Consider the following 27,835-nt stretch of genomic DNA (forward strand, 5'->3'; position numbering starts at 1 on the left):
AAGAGGACAATCATTTTTATTGTATTTTTTATTTTACCTTCATTTTGACATGGAGATATATATTTATATACATATACAGTGCATTCGGAAAGTATTCAGACCCCTTCCCTTTTTCCACATTTTGTTACGTTACAGCCTTATTCTAAAATGGATTAAATAAAAAATGACAAAGCCAAAAAACGTTTTTTTTTAAATATTTTTTAAATGTATTAAAAATAAAAAACAAATACCATATTTACATAAGTATTCAGACCCTTTGCTATGGCACTTGAAATTGATCTCATCTTGTTTCCATTGATCATCCTTGAGATGTTTCTACAACTTGATTGGCGTCCACCTGTGGTAAATTCAATTGATTGGACATGATTTGGAAAGGCACACACCTGTCTATATAAGGTCCCACAGTTGACAGGGCACGTCAGAGTGAAAACCAAGCCATGAGGTTCAAGGAATTGTCCGTAGAGCTCCAAGACAGGATTGTGTCGAGGCACAGATCTGGGGAAGGGTACCAAAACATGTCTGCAGCATTGAAGGTCCCCAATAACACAGTGGCCTCCATCATTCTTAAATAGAAGAAGTTTAGAACCACCAAGACTTCCTAGAGCTGGCCGCCTGGCCAAACTGAACAATCGGGAGAGAAGGGCCTTGGTCAGGGAGGTGACCAAGAACATGATGGTCACTCTGACAGAGCTCTAGAGTTCCTTTGTGGATATGGGAGAACCTTCCAGAAGGACAACCATGTATGCAGCACTCCACCGATCAGGCCTTTATGGTAGTTGCCAGGCGGAAGCCACTCCTCTGTAAAAGTCACATGACAGCCCACTTGGAGTTTGCCAAAAGGCCATGAGAAGCAAGATTCTCTGGTCTGATGAAACCAAGATTGAACTCTTTGGCCTGAATTCCAAGCGTCACCACTGTAGAAAACCTGGCACCATCCCTACTGTGAAGCATGGTGGTGGCAGCATCATGCTGTGGGGATGTTTTTCAGCGGCAGGGACTGGGAGACTCGTCAGGATCGAGGGAAAGATGAACGGAGCAAAGTACAGAGAGATTCTTGATGAAAACATGCTCCAGAGCACACAGGACTTCAGGCTGGGGTAAAGGTTCACCTTCCAACAGGACAAAAACGCTAAGCACACAGCCAAGACAACGCAGGAGTGGCTACAGGACAAGTATCTGAATGTCCTTGAGTGGCCCAGCCAGAGCCCGGACTTGAACCCGATCGAACATCTCTGGAGAGACCTGAAAATAGCTGTGCAGCGATGCTCCCCATCCAACCTGACAGAGCTTGAGAGGATCTGCAGAGAAGAATAGGAGAAACTCCCGAAATACAGGTGTGCCAAGCTTGTAGCGTCATACCCAAGAAGCCTCGAGGCTGTAATCGCTGCCAAAGGTGATTCAACAAAGTACTGAGTTAAGGGTCTGAATACTTTTTCTTTTTAATATTACTTTTTTTTTTTTAATAAACTTGTTTTTTCTTTGTCATTATGGGGTATTGTGTGTAGACTGATGAGGGGGGAAAACGATTTAATCAATTTTAGAATAGGGCTGTAACGTAACAAAATGTGGAAAAGTCAAGGGGTCTGAATACTTTCCATATGCACTGTATATACACTACATGTCAAACGTTTGGACACAGCTATTCATTCCAGAGTTATTCTTTATTTTCCACAATCACCCGACCTCAACCCAATTGAGATGGTTTGGGATAAGTCGGACCGCAGAGTGAAGGAAAAGCAGCCAACAAGTGCTCAGCATATGTGGGAACTCCTTCAAGACTGTTGGAAAAGCATTCCAGGTGAAGCTGGTTGAGAGAATGCCAAGACTGTGCAGAGCTGTCAAGGCAAAGGGTGGCTATTTGAAGAATCTCAAATATAAAATATATTTGGATTTGTTTAACACTTTTTTTGGTTACTACAAGATTCCATATGTGTTGTTTCATAGTTTTGATGTCTTCACTCTTATTCTACAATGTAGAAAATAGTAAAAAATAAAGAAAAACCCTTGAATGAGTAGGTGTGTCCAAACGTTTGACTGGTACTGTATATATATAGTCATCTTGTTCATAAACTCTAATGCAAATCAATTTTCAACAATACATACAGTACAATGAGTTTTCATACAGATGTAGAATCTTAATGTGAGCCAGTTTACTACAGCAGTTAAATAATCCTGCAGCAACAGAAAATATGGATTATAATTAATGGTCATTTTTGTAGGGATTGACAACATTTTTCGTAAGGGAAAATCAAGTCTGAAATTTCAAAGTGGAAATTACAAACTTCAGAAGCTTTTCTAAACTTCAAATACACTACACGTTTTACATTTCCTGCATTGCACGAAATGTCTCCTGCAACAGGGTGATCAAATTAAGATCCTACATCTGTAGACCCTTGAGTACTAGTTTGTTGTTGTTGTTTCTGGATTTTAGAGACAGCAGGGATAGATTTACCAGAGGTTGATAGCTCTCGGTCTCAGCCATGATGACACAGTGGAGTTAGATGAAGTTGCCCCTAACCTCTGGTCTGGGGTCAGATATAATTTCATCCCATTTATGGTCAAGGTTAGATTTGGGGGTAGGGTTATCTGATTTTAGATCTGTGGTTATGGGTAGTTTAACTTCTACCTGCAATACGGTATGAAAGTGACGCAGCATTACGTCATACTTCCGGGGTCAGTCCCCTAATCCTTTGAATGGGCTTTACGAGTATATCATCAAATTCAGGAAAACGCAGTCATTTAAGATATATTTCAAAATGTTGTCTTGTTTTTGGATGAATTTACTTCTGCCAGATCCCATTTATTAAGTTTTCGCACTGAAGACCATTGCGCTACGTATTTGCCCATTGAAGACCATTGCGCTACATATTTGCCCATTGAAGACCATTGCGCTACGTATTTGCCCATTGAAGACCATTGCGCTACGTATTTGCCCATTGAAGACCATTGCGCTACGTATTTGCCCATTGAAGACCATTGCGCTACGTATTTGCCCATTGAAGACCATTGCGCTACGTATTTGCCCATTGAAGACCATTGCGCTACGTATTTGCCCATTGAAGACCATTGCGCTACGTATTTGCCCATTGAAGACCATTGCGCTACGTATTTGCCCATTGAAGACCATTGCGCTACGTATTTGCCCATTGAAGACCATTGCGCTACGTATTTGCCCATTGAAGACCATTGCGCTACGTATTTGCCCATTGAAGACCATTGCGCTACGTATTTGCCCATTGAAGACCATTGCGCTACGTATTTGCCCATTGAAGACCATTCCAACAGCTTTCAAAAGTTCTAAAACTACAATGCTACTTGCCGCGACACTTTCATAGCGTATGACTATGGAACGCCGTTTGGGTCTTTGCGTGTCAAATAACACAGTTTAATTGTAGAATGTTGTGTTGGACCGCAACTTCTGGGGTAGTTAGCTAGCTTTAGCTTGGTAGCTAGCTAGCACCAATACTACCAGCCTGAAAACAATGACAAGTAGAAACTGCAGTCATTTTCCTTATTCTTAGAAAGGATTTCGGAATCCGTGTGAGTAAGTATTAGCTAGGTAGCCACTTGTTGTTTGCCTATTGAAATTGAACTTCAGTTCATGAAAAGAAATAGCTAGCCAGCTACTTAACCCTGTTACCCAAAGATAACGGTATAAGCAGCCAGCTAGCTTCATCTGGCTAGTGAGGCTCGACGGGACCGGGTTATATGTTGTGAAACTAGCCATAATCAGGATTAGGCACAATATTTTTATTGCGGTTTGCCTTCAAAATAAAAGTACCTCTGAACATGATGCAGAAGGTTACAATGTGTGGAATCATGCCATATTTAGACTAGATAATGTTAATAAACAAGGTTGGAATGTGAAGTAATGAAATGGGGTATATGTCTACTCTATGACACCCACAGAACACTACTGTGAAGAGTTTATGCAAATATTAGCATTGTAGCTTGGGACTGTGACTGTGAAATCATCTCCCCAGTCAGCCTATTGGGTGCATTGACATTCATATTGCATTGTACAGCTTTACCTACGGATTGGGGATCAATGAGGTATCAGTCTACTCAATACCCAAGATATTTTTTCCTAATGACCTCGTCAGAGTTATCAGACTCCAAAACATCCACGCAGTATTGTTTTTCTTCTGGAATAGTGTCCAACACACATAGGTTGACAATAAATGTGGCTCAATTCACAGTTGTTTCAGAGTCCCACAATAAGAGCTACGATGCTAATGTTCTCTGGGTGTCAAATTAACAAATTATTCTCTTTTGTTGATTTTATATAACATTCCAACCTCGTTTACCATGATCTATTCAATTATGGCATCATTCTACTATTTGTATTAATTTGCATCACTGTCAATTACATACTTTTATTTGGAAGGCTAACCGCAAAGTCCACTATTGTGGCTAATCCTTATTGTGGCTAGCTTCACAGATGGGTCCAACCACCATTAATCAAATAAGAACTGTCTTATAAATTAGGGTTATTTAAGATGATGACACCTAGCTATATAGTTAGCTAGCTAACTATATACCTACTGAAACAGATTATGTCGTTTTGCTATGTTTTTGGGGAAGAACATTGTTTGCATCCATGAGCTAGCCAGCTTTGTTTTATGACCAGCACTGTAGGTGCGCGAGACAAGTTTACCAGCATCATAGCATACGTATCAGTAATATTCAGGTCACGATTGGTCAACAAGCTTATTTGAAAAGGTCAAATAGTGTTATTTGACGTGTATATTTTTTGACACGCAAAGACCCAAACGGCGTTCCATAGATGATGGACAGGCGAACGTTTTAGTTAGAGAGATGCATTGTGTGATTGTTGTTATAAAGAAATCATGGGTACTGTAGTTTGTGTGCACATACTATACACAGACAGACAACTATGTGGTCAGGTGTTCATACTGCATAGCATTGCACTCACAAAGATCGACCAAAACAGACAATACATACACCCTAAGTGACAACAACGCTTCTTTTAAACTTTGTTTCTGCTGTTGTTCACCCAGATGGCCTACAGAGAATATTATATATATTGGAATGTATGTAGGTAATAACCAAAATGTGTTCACTGGTGACCCTGGTCAATCAAGGGCTGGGGAATAGTGTGTTTTTGTTGGTTTCTGGGGAAGACAATTATCAACCACTGGGTTCCTTTCTTACTGTTTCTTTCTTCTTTTCTGTTTCAAATCCTCTTTCTCGCACTCTCTCTCTCTCTCTAGCACCTCACACTATAAACAAATGAATGCTCTCACCACATATCTAGTGCAGAATTACACGTTTAAAAAAAAAGTGCTTTTAAATGTATTCCATTGCTTTCAAATGGGCCTCTCAATGTCTGCTAGGACATTTAAATTATTTTACAAATGATAAATCCCAAAATAAGGGGTTATTTATATAAAAGTATATAAATAAATATACAAATAATATATATATATATATAATATATGAAATATAGTGTGTAGTTTAAGACTATGTTGTGTTTGTTAGAGCTTTTGCACTAGTTGAATGTTTCTGGTATGTGTGACTGTAACTTTAGCTCTCTAGTTTGTTGACAAAGCAGATTATTTTTGCAGAATCATTTCACTTTTGATTTCCTTTTCGATTTGTATATCCTCTTTTTAGCTTGTCAACGTACGGATCATCATGTTAGTGTTTTTGTATTTATATTGTACTGTCGAGCTTCTAGCAATGAAAATACTGTTGTTGCCCTACTCCTTTAATACTGTTTTATAGTATGTGTACCAATAAACTATCCAGGTGTAAAATGGAACCTGTACTCCTGGCTCTTTATTTGCTAGCCTGTTGGTTGTTTATTTACAGTACATCTGAATAATGTTGTGTCAACCATTTTGGGGGGGGTCTTTGCTAGTGTACTTGCCTGCACCGAACAAAGATGAACAGGTAGAATTTATCCACTTTTTTCCTTATTTTCTGGTGGTTTAAGTCAGGATAATTGTGTTTGTTCTTCCTCTCGCTGCCACAAGCACCTTTAATTTTTGCCACCAAACTCTGTACAGGCCTTGAATTCAGACTAATTTACTAAAATGGACATGTATTTGCAGATTTCAGTCAGCAGGTGGAGTGTTCAAAAGTATAAGAACTCTGTTTCCTTTTTCACAGTGTGAAACTCCCAGGAATATCTCTGTGAATGTAAACAGTGATATAATGTTGTAAAATGGTAAAACAAACAAAAAAAATTATTGGTTCTTGCTTTATGAAATTATTACAACTGAAGATGAATCGTCAGCACTCCGCCCGTGCAGGGCTATTGTTACCACCCAGCCAGGACGGGTTGTACAGGCTGTGCGCTCTAGACCTCTAGTGCTTGTTCATGGCCCGGTGTATCCAGTTCCTGCTCCTCGCACTAGCCTTGAGGTGCGTGTCTCCAGTCTGGCACCTCTAAAGCCAGCACCACGCACCAGGCCTCCAGTGCATCAGCCCAGTCCAGTACGTCCTGTTCGCGCTCCTCGCACTAGCCCTGTGGTGCATGAAAATAGTCTGGCGCCTCCAAAGCCAGCCCCACGCATCAGGCCTTCAGTGCGCAGTCCCCGTCCAGAGCTTCCAACGACAGTACCCCGTCCAGAGCTTCCAACGACAGTACCCGTCCAGAGCTTCCGACGACAGTTCCTCGTCTAGAGCTTCCAGCGATGTCCCACAGTCCGGAGCCTGCAGAGACGGCCCACAGTCCGGAGCCTGCAGAGACGGCCCACAGTCCGGAGCCTGCAGAGACGGCCCACAGTCCGGAGCCTGCAGAGACGGCCCACAGTCCGGAGCCTGCAGAGACGGCCCACAGTCCGGAGCCTGCAGAGACGGCCCACAGTCCGGAGCCTGCAGAGTCGGCCCACAGTCCGAAGCCTGCAGAGTCAGATTGGATTGGGGAGTGGGGGTGTAGCACAAGAACCGTCGGTGACGTTGGCCACCCTCCCTTCCCTCCCTTTAGTTTGGGATTATTTTTGTTTTGGGGTTTATTTTTGTGTTTTTTTGTTTGAGGTGCATCCGGGGTCTGCACCTTTGGGGGGGGGGGGGGGTACTGTCACATCCTGACCAGTAAAGAGGTTGTTCCGTATTGTGTAGCTGTGTGCCTCACAGGACTGTTTCTTCGTCGTTGTTTTGATTCAAGTGTTTTGTTTCGTTTTCTTCTAAATAAATAAGAAGATGAGTTTACACATTCCCGCTGCGCCTTGGTCCCATCTTTACGTGACAGCGTGTCCAAACATGTGACTGGTACTGTAGTTATCATTGTGATATCCTTGGTGCTGTGATTAACTGACATTTAAGTTAATAATTTTTAAACAACTAATTGGCCGATGTCGGTTCAATTATTTGAATTATTTCATTCTGTTTTTTTCTGTGAAGTCGAGTAGGTGTGTCCAAACTTTTGACTGGTACTGTATATCAATATCAAATCATTTCTGGGTAACAATTATTACTGTAATAATAGATTTCCATTAAAATTGTCAAAAATAGCTTTTAGCAAAATAAACTATTTCTCAAGCTAAAATGTTGTTGGACTGTCTGTGATTGGTCTGAGTGGGGAGAGGGAAACTGAAAACTAGTTGTTTGGCAGAGAGGTTTGGAACTCACTTTGTTATTGGTCTGTTAACCTATTTACCGCAGTGTGATGTCACCATGGAAAGCTGAATATCCCGCCCATGCAAACCTTCTTGTTAGAAGGTCCTTTGTAGATTGTATTTTCAACCAGCAACTATGAGGAAATACAGTTGAAGTCGGAAGTTTACGTACACCTTAGCCAAACTCATTTAACATCAGTTTTTCACAATTCCTGACATTTAATCCTAGTAAAAATTCCCTGTCTTAGGTCAGTTAGGATCACCACTTTATTTTAAGAATGTGAAATGTCAGAATAATAGTAGAGAGAATTATTTATTTCAGCTTTTATTACTTTCATCACATTCCCAGTGGGTCAGAAGTTTACATACACTCAATTAGTATTTGGTAGCATTGCCTTTAAATTGTTTAACTTGGGTCAAACATTTCGGGTAGCCTTCCACAAGCTTCCCACAATAAGTTGGGTGGATTTTGGCCCATTCCTCCTGACAGAGATGGTGTAACTGATTCAGGTTTGTAGGCCTCCTTGCTCACACACACTTTTTCAGTTCTGCCCACACATTTTCTATAGGATTGAGGTCAGGGCTTTGTGATGGCCACTCCAATACCTTGACTTTGTTGTCCTTAAGCCATTTTGCCACAACTTTGGAAGTATGCTTGGGGTCATTGTCCATTTGGAAGACCCATTTGCGACCAAGCTTTAACTTCCTGACTGATGTCTTGAGATGTTGCTCCAATATATCCACATAATTTTCCTGCCTCATGTTGCCATCTATTTTGTGAAGTGCACCAGTCCCTCCTGCAGCAAAGGACCCCCACAACATGATGCTGCCACCCCCGTGCTTCACGGTTGGGATGGTGTTCTTCGGCTTGCAAGCCTCCCCCTTTTTCCTCCAAACATAACGATGGTCATTACGGCTAAATAGTTGTCTATTTTTGTTTCATCAGACCAGAGGACATTTCTCCAAAAACTACAATCTTTGTCCCCATGTGCAGTTGCAAACCGTAGTCTGGTTTTTTTATGGCGGTTTTGGAGCAGTGGCTTCTTCCTTGCTGAGCGGACTTTGTGGTTATGTTGATATAGGACTCGTTTTACTGTAGATATAGATACTTTTGTACCTGTTTCCTCCAGCATCTTCACAAGGTCCTTTGCTGTTGTTCTGGGATTGATTTGCACTTTTCGCACCAAAGTACGTTCATCTCTAGGAGACAGAACGCGTCTCCTTCCTGAGCGGTATGACGGCTGCGTGGTCCCAAGGTGTTTATACTTGCGTACTATTGTTTGTACAGATGAACGTGGTACCTTCGGGCGTTTCGAAATTGCTCCCAAGATGAACCAGACTTGTGGAGGTCTACAAATCTTGTCTGATTTCTTTTGATTTTCCCATGATGTGAAGCAAAGAGGCACTGAGTTTGGAGGTAGGCCTTGAAATACATCCACAGGTACACCTCCAATTCACTCAAATTATGTAATTTAGCCTATCAGAAGCTTCTAAAGCCATGACATCATTTTCTGGAATTTTCCAACCTGTTTAAAGGCACAGTCAACTTAGTGTATGTAAACTTCTGACCCACTGGAATTGTGATACAGTGAATTATAAGTGAAATAATCTGTCTGTAAACAATTGTTGGAAAAATGACTTGTGTCATGCACGAAGTAGATGTCCTTACCTACGTGTCAAAACTATAGTTTGTCAACAAGAAATTTGTGAAGTGGTTGAAAAACGAGTTTTAATGACTCCAACCTAAGTGTATGTAAACTTCTGACTTCAACTGTAACACTGACAAAAAAATGTCACCCTTTTACAGTGTTAGTTTCATCAGTTTTTCTACAATATGATACAGAATTTCGACTGCAATGAACCCTGACAGGCATGAGCTGTAAGCTTCTGTTCTGTTCCAGTTGCAATAATCACATTCAATAAGAGCTAAATGAATTCACAGTCCCCCAGACCCCTACACACAAACAGGCGGTGCAGCCTCTGAAGCACCTTATCACAATTAGGCTATTAGTGATTCCATTAGAAAACTGAAAAAGTATGATAATGATGTTAGCGTTGTCCTGGCAACTCCATGGCTTTTCGTGACTATAAAACAGCTTTGAGGGGCGGTATGTTTTTTTGCGGTGTGCAGGTTGGGAGAGAGGTTACATCAAACCTGCTCCTGAACAGATACTGCTTCGTGTCTAACATACATAAAACCGTTATTCTATCAATTAAGTCATCATGTTGAAACTTCCGGATAAGTCCAGCGGCCAAACAGGCACCAGAATCCTCCTCGAGGCCATGTCGAACGATAAGGTCCACTTGGCGAGGTTCATTCTCGACGCACTGGATGGGAAAATCATCGACTCCAAAACGGAGGGCGCGAGGACCCCTCTCATCTCATCTGTTCTGCTACCCGAATGTCAGACCAGGTCCAAATTCATAGAGATGCTTCTCCATAGGGGCGCCAGCGTCAATTGTCAAGACGAGAGCGGCCGCACCGCGCTCAGTTACGCATGTGAAAAAGGTTACCTTGACGCGGTGAAGATTTTGGTTAGAAACAACGCAGATCCAGAGATCGTTGACGCGTGGGGGAACACTGCGCTGATGTACGCGGCAGTGGCTGGTCACTCACCGGTCATTTCGTTCTTGGTGAGAGCCTTCAAGAGACTGGGGCTTCAAATAGACCGACAGAATAAAGTTGGTAACTCGGCAGTGGAGGTAGCAAAGTTTCTCGGCCACACAGACTGTTTTTATGCGCTTACCAGCAACTCAAAGAAAACCCGTGGAAATGACGTTGCGGGTCAGAAAGATGGTCAGTCCCACGTCAGCTCGAATTGTAACGTAAATGAGGAGAAGTTGGAGAGAAAGTTATTGGATCCCATTAAGACACCAGACGTTCTCCAGGCGTGTCCCCAAAGCGACAGCTTGACAGCAGTGGACGGGACATGGCTCCTGAGGCGTTCGGGTCGCAGAAGAAATTCTCTGATCTTAAAGAGTCGATTACAGTCAATGGATTCCATCGAGGAGTTTGAGAGAGAGATTGACATCCCCACATTCCCACAGGAGCTGGTTTTCTCGGGTGTCCTCACCCCCAAACCCCCTCCTCGATCTAACAACCTCCAGACCTGCCCTAAACCCAAAACCATCTGTGTCATCACCAAACCTGGGGAAAAGTTCACCAGCTCTGACAATCACCTGCCTCCTCTTACCAGAGGATCTGAGCATCTCAATCACATGTCGGTTCTCTATTCGCCCCGGCCGGCCAAAAACAACCTCAAAACCACCAAAAGCTGCGCGTCAATATCTGCGCCAATAGCCTCTTCGTCCTCTCGTCTTGGTTTCCTACTAACTCCTATCACAGGCAACAAAGGCAAAGACGAATGGGATAATGACAAACTGAAAACAGGACCTGACTTTAGTGTGAGGAGATTTGACGACAGCTACTACCAGAAAAGGTGCAGTTTGCCCACAAGCATCCTCAGTCCTGCACCTCCTGACCGTTCGAAAATGCCTTTACACAAAACCAAAACTATGTGGAGAAACGTTTCACCGACAGCCAACACCGAAATTCCCGATTTTACACCACCTGTTACCAGCTCCTCAACGACGTTCACTGTATTGGGCAACAAACTGTTTCGGAGGTTTACATTCCCCGCGTTTAAACAGAGCGGGAAGGAGGCGCAGGAAGGCGCGTGTGGAGGAGATCCCGCCTCAGGTTCACCGCGAGGAATGCCGCGTTCAGAGACATTCCCGCTGAGCACGAGACACCCGCAGGTGGGTAGCAAGCCCAGCATAGACAGTATCAGTGCAGTGAAATGCGAGTTTGACTTCAATTTTAAAACGGCCCATTCTTCTTAAACAGTATTTCTCTGAGGATCATGCGTAATAGCCAAATGTCCTTTTGGAGAGCCGCAGTGTGTGCAGGCTTTCCCCCCCACTTATTTTATTCCAGCACTACTAACACACTTTATTAAACTTGCCTAATTGTGATTCTAGATTGAGGACTATAGGAGATTAGTTGAATCAGGTGTGTTAGTTCTGCCTTGGGCTGGAGCAAATACCTGTACACACTGCAGCTATTCAGTAGCCCTCTTGTATAGTGTTTGGAAGGGGCGGGACAAAAGCAAATGCATATCCACGGGGAGGCCTCAAGCAGCACAAATAGGATTCCTGTGCTACTGTAAAGATTATGTACATTTACTTGGAATAACAAACGCCATCACTTTCATAGCTATTCATATCGGTTGTGAAATATCAATACTATACATGTCATTTCTTTAAATTGTTTTCATGGATTACATTTCTATTTCAGTTATATTCTTGAATTGTGAAATATTAATATTAATGAATAAATCATCGTTGGTATTTCTAAATGGTAAGTGTTTGTGTTCTTTGGAGGAGGAAAGTGTGTGTGTGTTTCCTCAATGTCAAGCTTCTTGGTAAGTTATGAAACCTTCACATAACCTTGACGTTAGAATACTGGGTCATTCTGTAAAGTCTACTGAGAAAGCTAGCACATTTACAGCGCGTTATAGTTCTTTCATGTATTATTTATTGCCTATGTTTGTGGAAGCAATGTGAAGGGGGGGCGGTAGAGGTGACATGAGTATAGAGGTGTCAGAGCTGAAACGGTTGACAGGCAGTTTTCACTCGATCAGCTATTATTTTCTGAGTGCTTGGCATACACTGGCAATGTCCGCTATTACCAAATTACAAGAGATACAACATCATCTGACACATCACACATAGTTATTCGTGTCGTGTGTTTATTAACGTTTAAAATCATTAAAATCATAGACACACAAAAGTCAAGACTGTGTATTTAAGCTGTAGTATGCGCAATGTCTATAACAAAGGTGTGAGAGAGTGGACACTCGCACACACGCACTGCCCGGTGTTCTCAAGATTGAGTTCACATTCCGTTGTGTGTGGGGGAGAGCACGTCGCCAGACTGCAATCCACGCACACACACGCCACAGCAACTACAACCTGCCCAGAAGCAGAGAGGAGGGGGTAGCACACACCTCAGCTGCAATCACAGAGATGGAAACAGCAGCATTGCGGGACTGACTAGCTGTGGTTGCTGCTGCGAAGCTTCTTGAAGGAAACTAACTTCGGGAGAGAAACTTCACTTCTTCCCCCAGCGAATCGCCTGAGTCACGCAGAGCGTCGTTTCCGGCTCCCTGTCTGTCTTAGTATGTGCAGGGGAAACTCTGCTTCGCCGCCGGTGACGCTCACCAAAAGCTCTCCCATCGTCTGAATTTAGAGAGAGGAGAGAGTCTTTAAGCTGTACAATGCGTTCAGATAGCAGTTAACGAAACAACCGTGACATTTGAATACGCAGCAAACCAGGTGCTAACTCTCACATTCACCAGGAGATTTGCTGCATTCGCGATGATCGTGACTACGAGACACTGAGCAGCGGTATCCCTCCTCTCTCTCTTTCTTTCTCTCTCCCGCTCTCTTTTCTCTCTTTCTCTCGCTCTCGCTCTCTCTTCGCGGGTTCACTACAAGGCTACCAGCCATTTAGCCATTTCAGCAGTGCAATGGAGAAGCTCAGATTCAGCACCTTGGACAGCGCCGGAGTTCTACTGTGTTTGTTCGGTAAGCTGTGTGTGTGTGTGTGTGTGTGTGTGTGTGTGTGTGTGTGTGTGTGTGTGTGTGTGTGTGTGGCATACGATATTTCGGTCGTGACTGCACACTGCAGCCTGCGTGTCTGTCTGTCTTTGTGTGTGTGTGTGTGTGTGTGTGTGTATGTGTGGGCGCGCATCTGTGTGTGTGTGAGAGAGAGAGACAGATAGAGAGAAAAAATCCTGTTGAATTTGTGCGTAGCAGCACAACCACCTGTTTTGACGTCAGTGCGGTGAAATGCGCTTTATGAGAAAAAGAGTCAAGTGCTTGTCATTATTAGAGCATTAGACTCACTGGTATGGGCGTCCCAATGAGCTGCCCATGTCGCTAAGGCATGCAGGGGACGAGTAACTCACTCACTTGAGATCGAAGAGGTATCTTACAACCGTGTCATGTAGCTGTGTATTGTTTTACATCTGAGTGGGCAAATATACTCAAGAGAAGATTCGCTAAATGATCGGCCCGTTGTCTTTTGGGAGAAGATAAGTCCCTTTTAGTCTAATCTTTGAGTCTAATCTTTGAGTATTTGGGCACCCTGGTTTTGCTGATCATACACTGATTATTCAGTCTACAACATCATTGACACTAAAACAGATTCTTTCCAACCATCATTGACTGAAAATTAAGTAGTTCATTATTCTATTTTCTACAGATTCTATTTTATTCTGTTCCATCTGTTGATCTCACATGTTTTAATTAAAACCTCTTAGTCTAACTGCACTGTCCAATTTACATTAGCTATTACAGTGAAAGAATACCATGCTATTGTTTGAGGAGAGTGCACAGTTATGAACTTAAAAAGTTATTGATAAACCAATTAGGCACATTTGGGCAGTCTTGATACAACATATTGAACAGAAATGCAATGGTTCATTGGATGAGTCTAAAACTCTGCTGCCATCTAGTGGGCAAAATGTAAATTGTGCCTGGGCTGGAATAATACATTATGGCCTTTCTCTTGCATTTCAAAGATGATGGTACAAAAAAAATACAAAAAAACACGTTTTTTTTCTCTTTGTCTTATCTTTTACCAGATCTAATGTGTTATACTATCCTACATTAATTTCACATTTCCACAAACTTCAAAGTGTTTCCTTTCAAATGGTATCAAGAATATACATATCCTTGCTTCAGGTCCTGAGCTACAGGCAGTTAGATTTGGGTATGTAATTTTATGCGAAAATTGAAAAAACGGGTCCGATCCTTAACAAGAATGTAATCTTTCTGCCAATATCAGATATGTCCATGTCCTGGGAAATATTCTTGTTACTTACAACCTCATGCTAATCGCATTAGCCTACGTTAGCTCAACCGTCCCGCAGGGGACCCACCAATCATGTAGAGGTTTTTAAGAATATTCATTGGAATATAGTTGGCGCTAGAAAACATATAAACTGTTATTGATTTGCCACTTTATTCCCACTGTACTCTACACTGCTGACATGACTCTATATCTCCCTGTGTTCAGCGATCCTGGTCCGGTTTACGGTCACGGCGGAGCAGGACGGAGAGAACCTCTCCGGTCTGTCCACCAACCCGGATAAAGACATATTCGTGGTACGAGAGAACGGGACCACATGCCTCATGGTCGAGTTCGCTGTCCGCTTCATGGTCCCCTTCGATGTCCTCGCGCTCAATGGGATAGATGTAAGACATGACTCCGATATTTGATGGCTCAGCATATTTGTAGAATGTTACTTTTACTTTGAATGTACACTGTTCAAGTCAAGATTGCATATACAATTGGGTAGATAATAAAGTTAGAATAGCCCTACATTTTGAGACACTTTACCCTCCGGACCTAGCCTACTTATGGGAATGTGTAGGTGGACAGAACCTGTCAGACTTCGTCTGTCTATCAACTTGAACTGACAGTAACACACTGTCCCATTTTTGTATGTAACAATTGTCTTTCATTCAGACACACGGACAGCCATGCCACGGTATTACGCACTGTGGACTGTGCGTAAAATGATGTGCAGATCTTTTGGAAACACTGTACTGGGCTGTAGCAACAGTGTACCAGTGTGAAACAATTCATAGAAGAGTAATCTACTGAGAATAAAACAAGTGTCTGATCAACACAATGAATCATACACTACTGAATGATCTGTTCTGTTCTTTGTAGCTTATCACGGAGAATGCGTATCTGGCTCTGCCTCGCGGGGCAGACATAGAGGGCAAATGCGGGAGCCAGGACGCCCATATACACATCTCGTGGAATGATAACGCCTACACACTCCGCATCTACTTCGTCAAGGTTTGTCCCCTTGTATGAAATAGTCAGTGGGCAAGCGGAGGCGATTTACAATTACCCAAAATCATTAAGTGCGTTCACCCCCTGTGGAATTCTTGTAAAAATCTGTTTGGGTAACATCGCCTACACATAACAGCCAGGCATAATGTTCTGCTGCTGGTGACGATATGGTAAAAAAACGAATATTGGAAAGCAGGGAATGACTGTGTGTGTGTGTGTGTGTGTGTGTGTGTGTGTGTGTGTGTGTGTGTGTGTGTGTGTGTGTGTGTGTGTGTGTGTGTGTGTGTGTGTGTGTGTGTGTGTGTGTGTGTTGCAGGAAACCAGTGGCAAGAGACATGATGTGTGGAAGATTAGCAAGGTGCAGTTCGTTTATGACACCTCGGAGAAAACGCATTTCCTCAACTCATACAACCGTGAGTAGCAATTGTAACCCACTCAGCAATTTCTGTGTTTGTTTTGCGATATGGTTTCATTGAAAAATTATTTCACATTTATACTAAACTGATACAATTAAGAAAGACAATTCACATGGGCCTTTGGATATTTCCAAATGTAATTTGTATTTTTTCAGTTTTCTTTCTACAAAACATTATTATTATTATTATTATGTTCCTTCTTAATATTTCTTTGGTCACTTCTGATTTATTTCAGCCATTTCGATTAGATCTATTATAAACTAATTCATTTAATAGCCGTCGTGACTTATTGAGAAGCATAAAAAAAAATCACTAATATAGGCTACATTCACGTCCTGACCATAGAATGCTGTTATTTTCTATGGTAGAATAGGTCAGGGCGTGACAGGGGGGGTTTTCTAGTTTAGATTTTCTATGTTATGTTCTAGTTTTGTATTTCTATGTTAGGCATTGTTTGGGATGATCTCCAATTAGTGGCAGCTGGTCATCGTTGTCTCTAATTGGAGATCATACTTAAGTAGGTGTTTTTCCCACCTGGGTTTGTGGGAGATTGATTTTGAGTAAGTGTATGTTGTAACTCTTCATCACGGTTTGTTGTCTTTGGTCATTCAGTTTATTTGTATGTATTGCATAGTTTCACAGTTTAATGAAGAAAAAATGTGGAACGATACACACGCTGCGATTTGGTCCGCTCCTTCATCCTATGACAACCGTGACACGTAGTCTACCCCGACCGCGCCGTTTTTGGATTTAATATTAATCCACATTTTAAAACTCATGATGGGACAGGCTGGAGTAAAGTTGAAAATGCAGTTATTGAAAGCAAACATTGCATTTTTTGCTGGATTTTCATCGAAGCACGTTTTGATTATACTGTAGGTCGCCTTTTTTTCTGTACATGCTATTGGTGTGTCTATCGCAGTGGCTGTTTTATGTGTTTGTATCCTATACCCTTGTACATAGAGGTTTTATACTTAAGAGGTTTTAACATTTCAATACTTATTCCTAAATCTTTCATAAATATTTGCTGAATAGGCTACATAGACTTTTATTTCAATATTGTGTATCCTATAGGCATACACATTTCTTTTACCAACTTCTATTAAAGTTGTGCTTTTGTGTTTCTCTGTATGAAATGCATGCTTGTGTGTGCATGCATGCATTTTCTGTTTGTACCTACCTACTCATATAATATGTCTCCTCATGAACTGTATCCTCCTATTCCTTCTCTCTATACAGCTGGGAAGCACACAGCCAGCACCCACCATTTGTCAGCGTTAGAGACCCCTGCTGGCCGCTCATATGTCTGCGAGGCTAAGCAGACACTCACCCTCATCTCCAGTGACCACCAGAAGGGAGTGACTGTTGCCATAAGTGACGTCCAGATCCAGCCCTTCGACATCAACTCAGATTTCACATTCAGTGAAGGTACAGAATCTAACCCTAACGTCATACAGCCATGTTCAGTGAAGGTACAGACTCTAACCCTAACCCTAACTAACTCTAGTTTAACTAACTGTAACTCTAACCCCTAATGTCATACAGCCATGTTCAGTGAAGGTACAGACTCTAACCCTAATGTCATACAGCCATGTTCAGTGATAATACAAATAGAACAATAACCTACAGTAGTACTCCCCTCAATTTGCAAATGTTTCACACATGTCAAATGTATAGCCCAGTATCAAAAAGTTTGTCATCTTGAGGAGAGATCTGACACTAGTGATGATGGTGATGACACTTTGCCGTAAAGTAGTATTGGAGGAGTTCTCACAACCCCTACAAACTACACTCTCCCCGCTCCCTTCATCTCCCTCTCCCTCACCCTTCTCTCTCTCTGGGGGATGTTACTGCAGATTGAAGAGCAGAGCTGCAGAGAGGGAGGGAGGGAGGATGAGAGAGAGGAAAGAGAGTAGAGGAGAAAGCAAGAGAGGTCATTAGAGAGGTCATATTGCTGTAGTTGTATCCATGTCCTCAATGCAGACTTTAGTTCTATAGTTCTGTCATGACTCTCTCTCCTGGGTGAGGATCAGAGGCGCCAGATCAGCTTGGCACATGGCAGGACAGATAGCTCAAACCCCCCCGAGGGGGAGTTGGGCCGGTTTTATGACTTAACACCGGTTGTAAACTTTCTCTCTCTTGCACTGAAGTACGGAGAAGTGAAAAATAATTTTGTTACAACGGAGAGAGACTTTGCCAAAACTTCAAACAATGAACATTGGGGCAATATATTTCAATATCCAAATGTTGGGAATTATGACAGATATAATATGGAAAATTAATGTATATTTTGTGATATCATAAAAATGATCAGAAAGACTGTATTACAAGATAAGTGTGCACGTCCTAGTGATCAGGTTTGCATCTAAATGTTGTATGAAATAAATGATTAAGTATAAGAATACTTTTGAAAGGATAGAAATATGATTTTAGCCTTCTAAATGAGATAATGGCTTTTCATATAAACCTGGGCCAAGTCAGTAACCACGCCCATGTGAGCACAGACATTGTGTCAACATGATGGAACCACCTTTCCGACCAGAGGGCTTAAAAGGACTCGCTGAAGAATTAACATATTAGACCAAGCAGGTGGATGGTGTAAGCCGGACGTCACGAAATGGTTAAAACTACAAGACCAGAAAAGGGTAAGACCCTCTGAAACTCTTGACAATTAAATAAGTTGAAGAAGTAGAAGCCTAAGTGTTATTGTTTATTAGTTGACTCCAATTGGGGGAAGGGTGGTAGGGTTTGCAGGGAATAATAAAGTTATATTCTAAAAAAAAGTATGTATGTCTATATAGGTATGTGTATATATGCGTATGTCAAATCAGATTAAATGTATTTATAAAGCCCTTCTTACATCAGCTGATATCTCAAAGTGCTGTACAGAAACCCAGCCTAAAACCCCAAACAGCAAGCAATGCAGGTGTAGAAGCACGGTGGCTAGGAAAAACTCCCTAGAAAGGCCAAAACCTAGGAAGAAACCTAGATGAACCAGGCTATGAGGGGTGGCCAGTCCTCTTCTGGCTGTGCCGGGTGGAGATTATAACAGAACATGGCCAAGATGTTGAAATGTTCATAAATGACCAGCATGGTCAAATAATAATAATCACAGTAGTTGTCGACGGCGCAACAGGTCAGCACCTCAGGAGTAAATGTGAGTTGGCTTTTCATAGCCGATCATTGAGAGTATCTCTACCGCTCCTGCTGTCTCTAGAGAGTTGAAAACAGCAGGTCTGGGACAGGTTGCACGTCCGGTAAACAGGTCAGGGTTCCATAGGCAGAACAGTTGAAACCTGGAGCAGCAGCTTGGCCAGGTGGACTGGGGACAGCAAGGAGTCATCATGCCAGGTAGTCCTGAGGCATGGTCCTAGGGCTTAGGTCCTCCGAGAGAGAAAGAGAGAATTAGAGAGAGGATACTTAAATTCACACAGGGCACTGGATAAGGCAGGAGAAGTACTCCAGATATAACAGACTAACCCTAGCCCCCCGACACATAAACTACTGCAGCATAAATACTGGAGGCTGAGACCGGAGGGGTCAGGAGACACTGTGGCCCCATCTGATGATACCCCCGGACAGGGCCAAACAGGCAGGATATAACCCCACCCACTTTGCCAAAGCACAGCCCCCACACCACTAGAGGGATACCTTCAACCACCAACTTACCATCCTGAGACAAGGCCGAGTATAGCCCACAAAGATCTCCGCCATGCACAACCCAAGGGGGGGGGGCAACCCAGACAGGAAGACCATGTCAGTGACTCAACCCACTCAAGTGACGCACCCCTCCTAGGGACGGCATGGAAGGGTACCAGTAGGCCAGTGACTCAGCCCCTGTAAGAGGGTTAGAGGCAGAGAATCCCAGTGGAGAGAGGGGAACCGGCCAGGCAGAGACAGCAAGGGCGGTTCGTTGCTCCAGTGCCTTTCTGTCCACCTTCACACTCCTTGGCCAGACTACACTCAATCATAGGACCTACTGAAGAGATGAGTCTTCAATAAAGACTTAAAGGTTGAGACTGAGTCTGCGTCTCTCACATGGGTAGGCAGACCATTCCATAGAAATTGAGCTCTATAGGAGAAATCCCTGCCTCCAGCTGTTTGCTTAGAGATTCTAGGGACAATTAGGAGGCCTGTGTCTTGTGATCGTAGCGTACGTGTAGGTATGTACAGCAGGACCAAATCGGAAAGATAGGTAGGAGCAAGCCCATGTAATGCTTTGTAGGTTAGCAGTAAAACCTTGAAATCAGCCCTTGCCTTAGCAGGAAGCCAGTGTAGGGAGGCTAGCACTAGAGTAATATGATCACATTTTGGGGTTCTAGTCAGGATTCTAGCAGCCGTATTTAGCACTAACTGAAGTTTATTTAGTGCTTTACCCGGGTAGCCGGAAAGTAGAGCATTGCAGTAGTCTAACCTAGAAGTGACAAAAGCATGGATACATTTTTCTGCATCACTTTTGGACAGAAAATTTCTGATTTTTCCAATGTTACATAGATGGAAAAAAGCTGTCCTTGAAACAGTCTTGATATGTTCGTCAAAAGAGAGATCAGGGTCCAGAGTAACGCCAAGGTCCTTCACAGTTTTATTTAAGATGACTGTACAACCATCAAGATTAATTGTCAGATTCAACAGAAGATGTGTATGGATATATTTACCAAAAAACAAAATATGGGGGATTGGCAATGATGCAGACAATTACATTGATGGAAGCAACAATCTTTCCACAATATTACGCTGATCCACCCTTTTAGAAAAAAAAATGTAAAAAATAAGTTGAAGACTAGACCAATAAATTCCCAGTCTGCAGCTGGTTTGTAAAGTAGTCTAGGACAATTGACCAAGACGAGAGGGAAAGAACAAATCTCTCTCACCATCATAGGTACCTCTGAGGTATCTAGTCTAACAACCAGATGGAAGTACAGATCGATGTGAACATCGCAAGGTACACCTCTGATGTATCCATTCTAACGAACACTCAGCGACAAAGAAGCCTACAACTAAGGACATTGTGACCTCTGGTGGACAACCAGAGACTTACATTGAACTACTTGCCGTAGACGGATAGAGTGATTTCAACAGAAAGACGTCAGAAAAAAACATCTACGCATAAATATGTTTCACTTCTAATCCGAATTAGCGGTTGTTAGGGTGCTAAATATTCATATTTACGGTGAGCGTAGTTTCCAAATGTATGTACAATAAGTCCACTTTCTTTGTCTCTCCTGCTCTTTATCTTTCCCCACCCCTTTCCATTGTGTAATAAACCGTAATATTGGGTTAGTCCACTAGGGAATTTTCATGTGCATTATGTTAGTAATTGATAACCTATACCGTGTGTGTGTGTTTCTGTGTGATTAGTTAGTAAATAAATAGTTAAGCCAATTTGTGTATCACTGATAAATCACTTAGGCTAGGGTTCTTGTGGATTAAGATATTTGTGACGTTCAGAATGAGACTGATATATGAAAATAATTGATTGATGACTGGTATGATATTGATATATTCTTGAGTTAATTCGGGACATGATAACTCATTAAAAGTAAAAAATACAGATCACTTAAATGTGACTCTTTCTAATTTAGAGACCAGTGAGACTGTTTCTGGGACATTTTGACCTCATATTATTAAATGTTGACCTTTGGCCTGATATTAATCAGTGATGTCACGTTAACCCTCTCTCATAGAGGATAACCTTCTCACTGTGGGGATGGGAAAAATGAAGGGATGTGACTGACCAGCAAACCCATGTTTCATTTCCCAGTTAGTTAAAGTTAAGGTTTAGGGTTTATGGTTTAGGGTTGCAGGCCAGTCATGTAGCTTTAGTTGCACATGTGTGGATAGAACTGTGTGTGTGTGTTTGTGTGTGCATGAGTGTGAGTGTGTGTCTGTGTGTGTAGGGGTAGGTAGCATGTGTTTGAATGCACTTTTGAGCTTATTTGACACATGAACACATCACTAACAGTTGATTTAATGCAAGGCATTGGCATGCAACAGACAGACAAAAACACACACACACACACACACACACACACACACACACACACACACACACACACGTGTGAATAGATTAGAACTGTGTGTGTGTGTGTGTCTACCTGCAGCCTATAAGTGCATCACGGACCAGAGGGAACAGCTCGAGGAGACTCTTCCTCTGATCCTGAGCTTCATCCTGGGCCTCATCATCGTCATCACGCTGTCCGTCTACCACTTCCACCTTAAACTGACCGCTGCCACTCAGTCTCAGCTGCCCTGCGACCGATCCATGTACAAGAACATGTAAGGAACTGGACATTTAAACATACCACAAATCTCCCTGGTCAAGAGGAATATGTAAGGAATCAGATATCATCACAATAGTACAACTCCATGTTCAAGGTAATAGGACATTGAAACAAGCACAACGTGATGTTGAAGGTAATAGGACATTGAAACAAGCACAACGTGATGTTCAAGGTAATAGGACATTGAAACAAGCACAACGTGATGCTCAAGACATTACAACCACTACACTTTAAAATCAAGACAACATGACCACTCTCCATTCAAGGATTGGACATTAGAACAACAATCATTGACTACAATTATAACCACAACGCTCCTGCCTCTCCAAAGTCAAACCAACGTGACTTCCCCTGCTCTGAACTTCACCATATATTGGAGAGTAGGCCGGAGCTTCATGGAGTCCTAACTTGCAATATGGCTAACTTGAGACATGCTTTTGAGTAAAACCATGCATTGAAGTCAATTGGAGACTTGCGCAACATTTGATTTACGCACAGAGATTTTTCAGTTAGCATTCCACACATAGGTGGTGTTCTGTTGTTTGTGTCCAGAAATCGTGGTTATGTCGAAAAGCCTGCAGTTTGTCATTCCCCATCACCTGTCTCTCTCTGTCTTTTCTGTAAACGCGCCGCAAAAGAAACCTTGCAGGTGGCAGGTCCAGAGTTGATGTTCGGCTGAAGTTTTAACTTTTTCAAATCCAGTTTTTCCTTTTTGTTTTTGAATGCAATCATAGTGGTGAAAGTGGAGAGTGTTGTGCTGTGTGCAGGTGTTTCAACGACCTTCAGAAATCATGAAAAATAAATCATTGCAGGCAGTGTATTTACTTTGGTTTGATGGATCCTTTTCCAGATCCCATTTTATGGAATTATATCAAGAAAAAATATGTACATAAAACAAATAAAACGTGTTCTGTAAAAAAACTTGCAAAGAAATTATGTAATTTTTCTTCAATCAGAATGTCAGAAGAACAAAGTGTATCATTGTGAAAGGAATGTGCGATATTTAAGCTTAAAAAATAATAAATGTACAATATTTTCAGAAAGAACTATGCTGATGCAAACTTTGATGTTCACTGAAATAAATTTCCTAGAAGATGTCCTAAACCTGCGTAGGTCTGTTTTTCATGTTGTTTTGTGTATGCCCATATAAAACTGGTTAGCTATACCTTTGGACAACTTTTGTATTTTTTATTTTACCAGGTAAGTTGACTGAGAACCCATTCTAATTTACAGCAACAACCTGGGGAATAGTTACATGGGAGAGGAGGGGGGATGAATGAGCCAATTGTAAACTGGGGATGATTAGGTGACTGTGATGGTATGAGGGCCAGATGGGAATTTAGCCAGGACACCGGGGTTAACACCCCTACTCTTACGATAAGTGCCATGGGATCTTTAGTGACCACAGACAGTCAGGACACCCGTTTAATGTCCTGTCCGAAAGACGGCACCCTACACAGGGCAATGTCCCCAATCACTGCCCTGGGGCATTGGGAAAGGGTGCCTCCTACTGGCCCTCCAACTTTAATTTGCTCTGATTGTTGGATAGGCCTATTGTAAAATATATTTCAGTGGCCCACTTTTCAGGCTTCAGTAGCCCCGTGTTACAGAACATGAGAACAAATCATGGAATATTGTCACACTAAATGGACTTAAAATCTGAAAGAGATGGGTTACTTTCATAATATTAATTGAAGTCCCAACTATGAGTCTTCTAGGGGAGCGGTTGACAGCTGCGACTGAGCCTGGGTGATCAATGCTCTTGTCGGGCGTGGCATGGCCCAGTCGTCGAGGCGGAGATGGGGTATTGATCTCGACGGATAACTCTGGGCCTTCAGAGGAAACGCGATATGAGTAAGTCAAATTGAAAATAAATGGAGCATCCGTGACATCCACACCTCTTTGTTTGAACACCACAGACATCATCATGAATCATGTCACCACTGACACAAGTCATCAAACTCAGAGCCCTTCCTGGTGTCCGTTTCGCTCTGAAGTCCCATACATCTATCCTTAGTTTGACACTGCACAGACTGAATTAATGACATTTTAAATTTTGAATGAATGAAAGAAAGAAATTAATGAATGAATAAAATTTTATTTTTGTGTCAAATCAGCAGCTGGCAACCCATCCCTTATGGGATTAATTGACACATAAACAAACATTACAATAATAATAATTATTCTGGTGTTCTTTGCAGTGCACACATTGCATGAATAGTGAAATAATAAAAGAAATAATAAAAGAAAAATCAATAAGTAACAAATAGTAAATAAGGTTATCCAAACAATAATTTTAAATACATAAAAATTCAACAGAAGGCATTTGAACCCAGTCTGGCACAAAGAGAAGATTAATGTGGGAGAAAGGCCTAATGACCTGTTAGGCCTACCCTTTTTAGCAGTGAGAAACAAACAAAGCCTATACAGAATCAATTGTCTTTCTACTGTTTTATGGGTGACAGTTGAAGGGGGGAATAGGCGTGGGTGGTTATCCGGTTGGTCTGGTGGTGTACAATCAGGGCCAGAGTCACTGGGCCTAGTCTTGTTCACTGCTAGTTTATTTACAGCTGTGGTTAATGTGACTTCCTGTGAAAGAGGAGTTTTATTATCCTGGGTCAAACCAAATGAATATCCTATTATAGTTCCACACAGGAACAGAGCTAGTAGGAGAGAAAAACCTATGACCTCATATATCATCTAGTCACATGATGTGTATATCTATCTTTCGGTTCATTTAGTTCAGGGGTGTCAAACTCCTTCCATGGAGGGCCTATTGTCTGCAGGTTTTAGTTTTTTCCGTTCAATTAAGACCTAGACAACCAGGTGAAGGGAGTTCCTTACTAATCAGTGACCTTAATTCATCAATCAAGTACAAGGGTGGAGCGAAAACTCGCAGACACTCGGCCCAGGTAGCCTAGTGTTTAGAGCGCTGGGCCAGTAACCAAAAGGTTGCTGGATCGAATCAGAGCTGACAAAGTAAAAATCTGTCGTTCTGCCCCTGAGCAAGGCAGTTAACCCACTGTTCCCCTGGCGCCGAAGACGTGGATGTCGATTATGCAGCCCCCTGCACCTCTCTGATTCAGAGGGGTTGGGTTAAATGTGGAAGACACATTTCAGTTGAATGCATTCAGTTGTATAACTGACTAGGTATCCCCCTTTCTCTCCGTGGAATGAGTTTGACATATGTGCTTTAGTTGTTTTAACTACAGAGGCAAGGCGAACCTCCTATAGGGGAGGGTCCTGGTGGGCATCTCCTCTTGGTGGAGGCTCCGGTGCGGGACGCAGATCCCCCTCCGCTTGGGGCTCCCCCCACTTTCGTGGAACCGGACCGTGGATTGTCGGCGGAGGCTCCGGACCCTGGATCGTTGCCGGAGGAACCGGACCGTAGATCGTCGCCGTAGGCTCTGGACTGGGAACCCCCGCTGGAGGCTCCAGACCGCCGACCGTCGCTGGTGGCTCCAGGCCACCGCTGGAGGCTCCGGACTGCCGACCGTCGCTGGAGGCTCCGGGCCGGGGACCGTCGCTGGAGGCTCCGGACCGGGGACCGTCGCTGCAGGCTCCGGACCGGGGACCGTTGCTGCAGGCTCCGCGCCGTGGATCTTCGCTGGAGGCTCCGGGCCGTGGATCATCGCTGGAGGCTTCGTGCCGTGGATTATCGCTGTAGGCTCCGGGCCATGGATTATTACTGGAGGCTCCGGGCCATGGATCATCACTACAGGCTCCGGGCCATGGATCATCACTGGAGGCTCCGTGCTATGGATTATCGCTGGAGGCTCCGGGCCATGGATCATCGCTGGAGGCTCCGTGCCATGGATTATCGCTGGAGGCTCCGGGCCATGGATTATTGCTGGAGGCTCCGGGCCATGGATAATCGCTGGAGGCTCCGGGCCATGGATTATCACTGGAGGCTCCGGGCCATGGATCATCACTGGAGACTTCGTGCCATGGATCATCACTACAGGCTCCGGGCCATGGATCATCACTGGAGGCTCCGTGCTATGGATTATCACTGGAGGATCCGGGCCATGGATTATCACTGGAGACTTCGTGCCATGGATCATCACTACAGGCTCCGGGCCATGGATCATCACTGGAGGCTTCGTACGTGGAACTGGAACAGGTTTCACAGGACTGGGGAGACGCACTGGAGGCCGGGTGCGGGGAGCAGGCATAGGGCGTACCAGGCTTGAGAGACGCACTGGAGGCTGGGTGCGCGGAGCTGGCACAGGATATACTGGGCCGTGGAGGCGCACTGGAGGTCTGGAGCGTAGGGCTGGCACAACCCGTCCTGGCTGAATGTCCACCCTAGCATGGCAAATGCGGGGCGCAGGCACAGAGCGCACCGGGCTATGAATGCGCACTGGAGATACAGTGCGCATCACCGCATAACACGGTGCCTGACTGGTCACACGCTCCCCACGGTAAGCACGGTGAGTTGGCTCAGGTCTCAACCTTTACTCCGCCAATCTCCCCGTGTGCCCAGCCCCCCCCAAGCTGCCTCTCGGGCTTCCGTTGTTTCCGTGCTAATTCCTCGTAGCGTCGCCGTTCCTCCTTTGCTGCCTCTATCTCCTCCCTTGGACGGCGATATTCCCCAATCTGCGTCCAGGGCCCTTTGCCGTCCAGGATCTCCTCCCATGTCCAACTATCCTGGCCACGCTGCTTGGTCCGTTTTTGGTGGGAGGTATGTAACACTCGTCGTTAGAGAGAGAAGTGAACCAAGGCGCAGCGTGGTAAGTGTTCATGATACATTTATTTCACAACACACTCAAACAAAATAACAAACGGTAAAAAAACGAAAGCGCACAGTTCTGTCAGGCTCAGGTGCTAAACAGAAAACAACCTCCCACAAACACAGGTGGAAAACAGGCTGCCTAAGTATGATTCCCAATCTGAGACAACGATAGACAGCTGCCTCTGATTGGGAACCAAACTAGGCCCAAAAACAAAGAAACAGGAAACATAGATTTCCCCACCCGAGTCACACCCTGACCTAACCAAACATAGAGAATAATAAGGATCTCTATCGGTCAGGGCGGGACAAACATGGACAGCGATGAATTGGGAACCTTGAGATCTGACGTTCAGAACCACAGGACAGTGGACAGTAGTGCAGTTACAGAGGAAGCAATAAGCCTGAAGGGCAAGACTCCCACACCAACATCCATATTTCACTTCAAATATAAACCTTTAGAATTGTGAATTATAGGGATTAAATGTGGAATTAATTGAAATGAATTGAACTATTCTTGATTCTACTGTATACGTCTACATGCAGGAATGTATATTTGAATTCATTTGCCCTGTAAATGTCTGATTGTGTGTTTAAAGGCCCTCAAATTGACCCTGGGTTTGTACAGGTGAGAGTGTGGAAAAACATGCTACACTTGTCAATGTTTTGATTCGCTTTTTTAATCAAAACCAGTTTCACTGATAACACACATGCAATATCACTGTACAAGCAACACCATGGATAGTAGTACCCATTCAAGTCCCCCGATAGTAGTCAAGGACAAGCCAGCTCACACACACAAACACACACACTCTCAAGCACACACATGTTCATATTTACATATCACAGTGAATGATGGGTAAAAACGATATGGGGTTACACTGTTCATTGGTCCAATCAGAACTGACAATCAGATTGCGGCACTGTCCCAGTGTGTGTGTGTGTGT

At 43.3% G+C, this 27,835-nt stretch overlaps 1 protein-coding gene across 1 annotated transcript; it reads left to right on the forward strand.

The window, feature by feature from the left end:
• The first annotated feature begins 12,336 nt into the window (after positions 1 to 12,336).
• Positions 12,337 to 23,260, forward strand: LOC106608065 (lysosome-associated membrane glycoprotein 5). Its single transcript, XM_014205745.2, has 6 exons — positions 12,337 to 13,175; positions 14,671 to 14,849; positions 15,331 to 15,462; positions 15,776 to 15,872; positions 17,115 to 17,303; positions 21,977 to 23,260. The coding sequence occupies exons 1-6, from the start codon at positions 13,118 to 13,120 to the stop codon at positions 22,153 to 22,155; spliced, it is 834 nt and encodes a 277-aa protein (XP_014061220.1). The 5' UTR covers positions 12,337 to 13,117; the 3' UTR covers positions 22,156 to 23,260.
• The last annotated feature ends 4,575 nt before the right edge of the window (positions 23,261 to 27,835 follow it).

Source organism: Salmo salar, chromosome ssa06, assembly GCF_905237065.1.
Source record: "Salmo salar chromosome ssa06, Ssal_v3.1, whole genome shotgun sequence".
NCBI classification, from domain to species: Eukaryota; Metazoa; Chordata; class Actinopteri; order Salmoniformes; family Salmonidae; genus Salmo; species Salmo salar.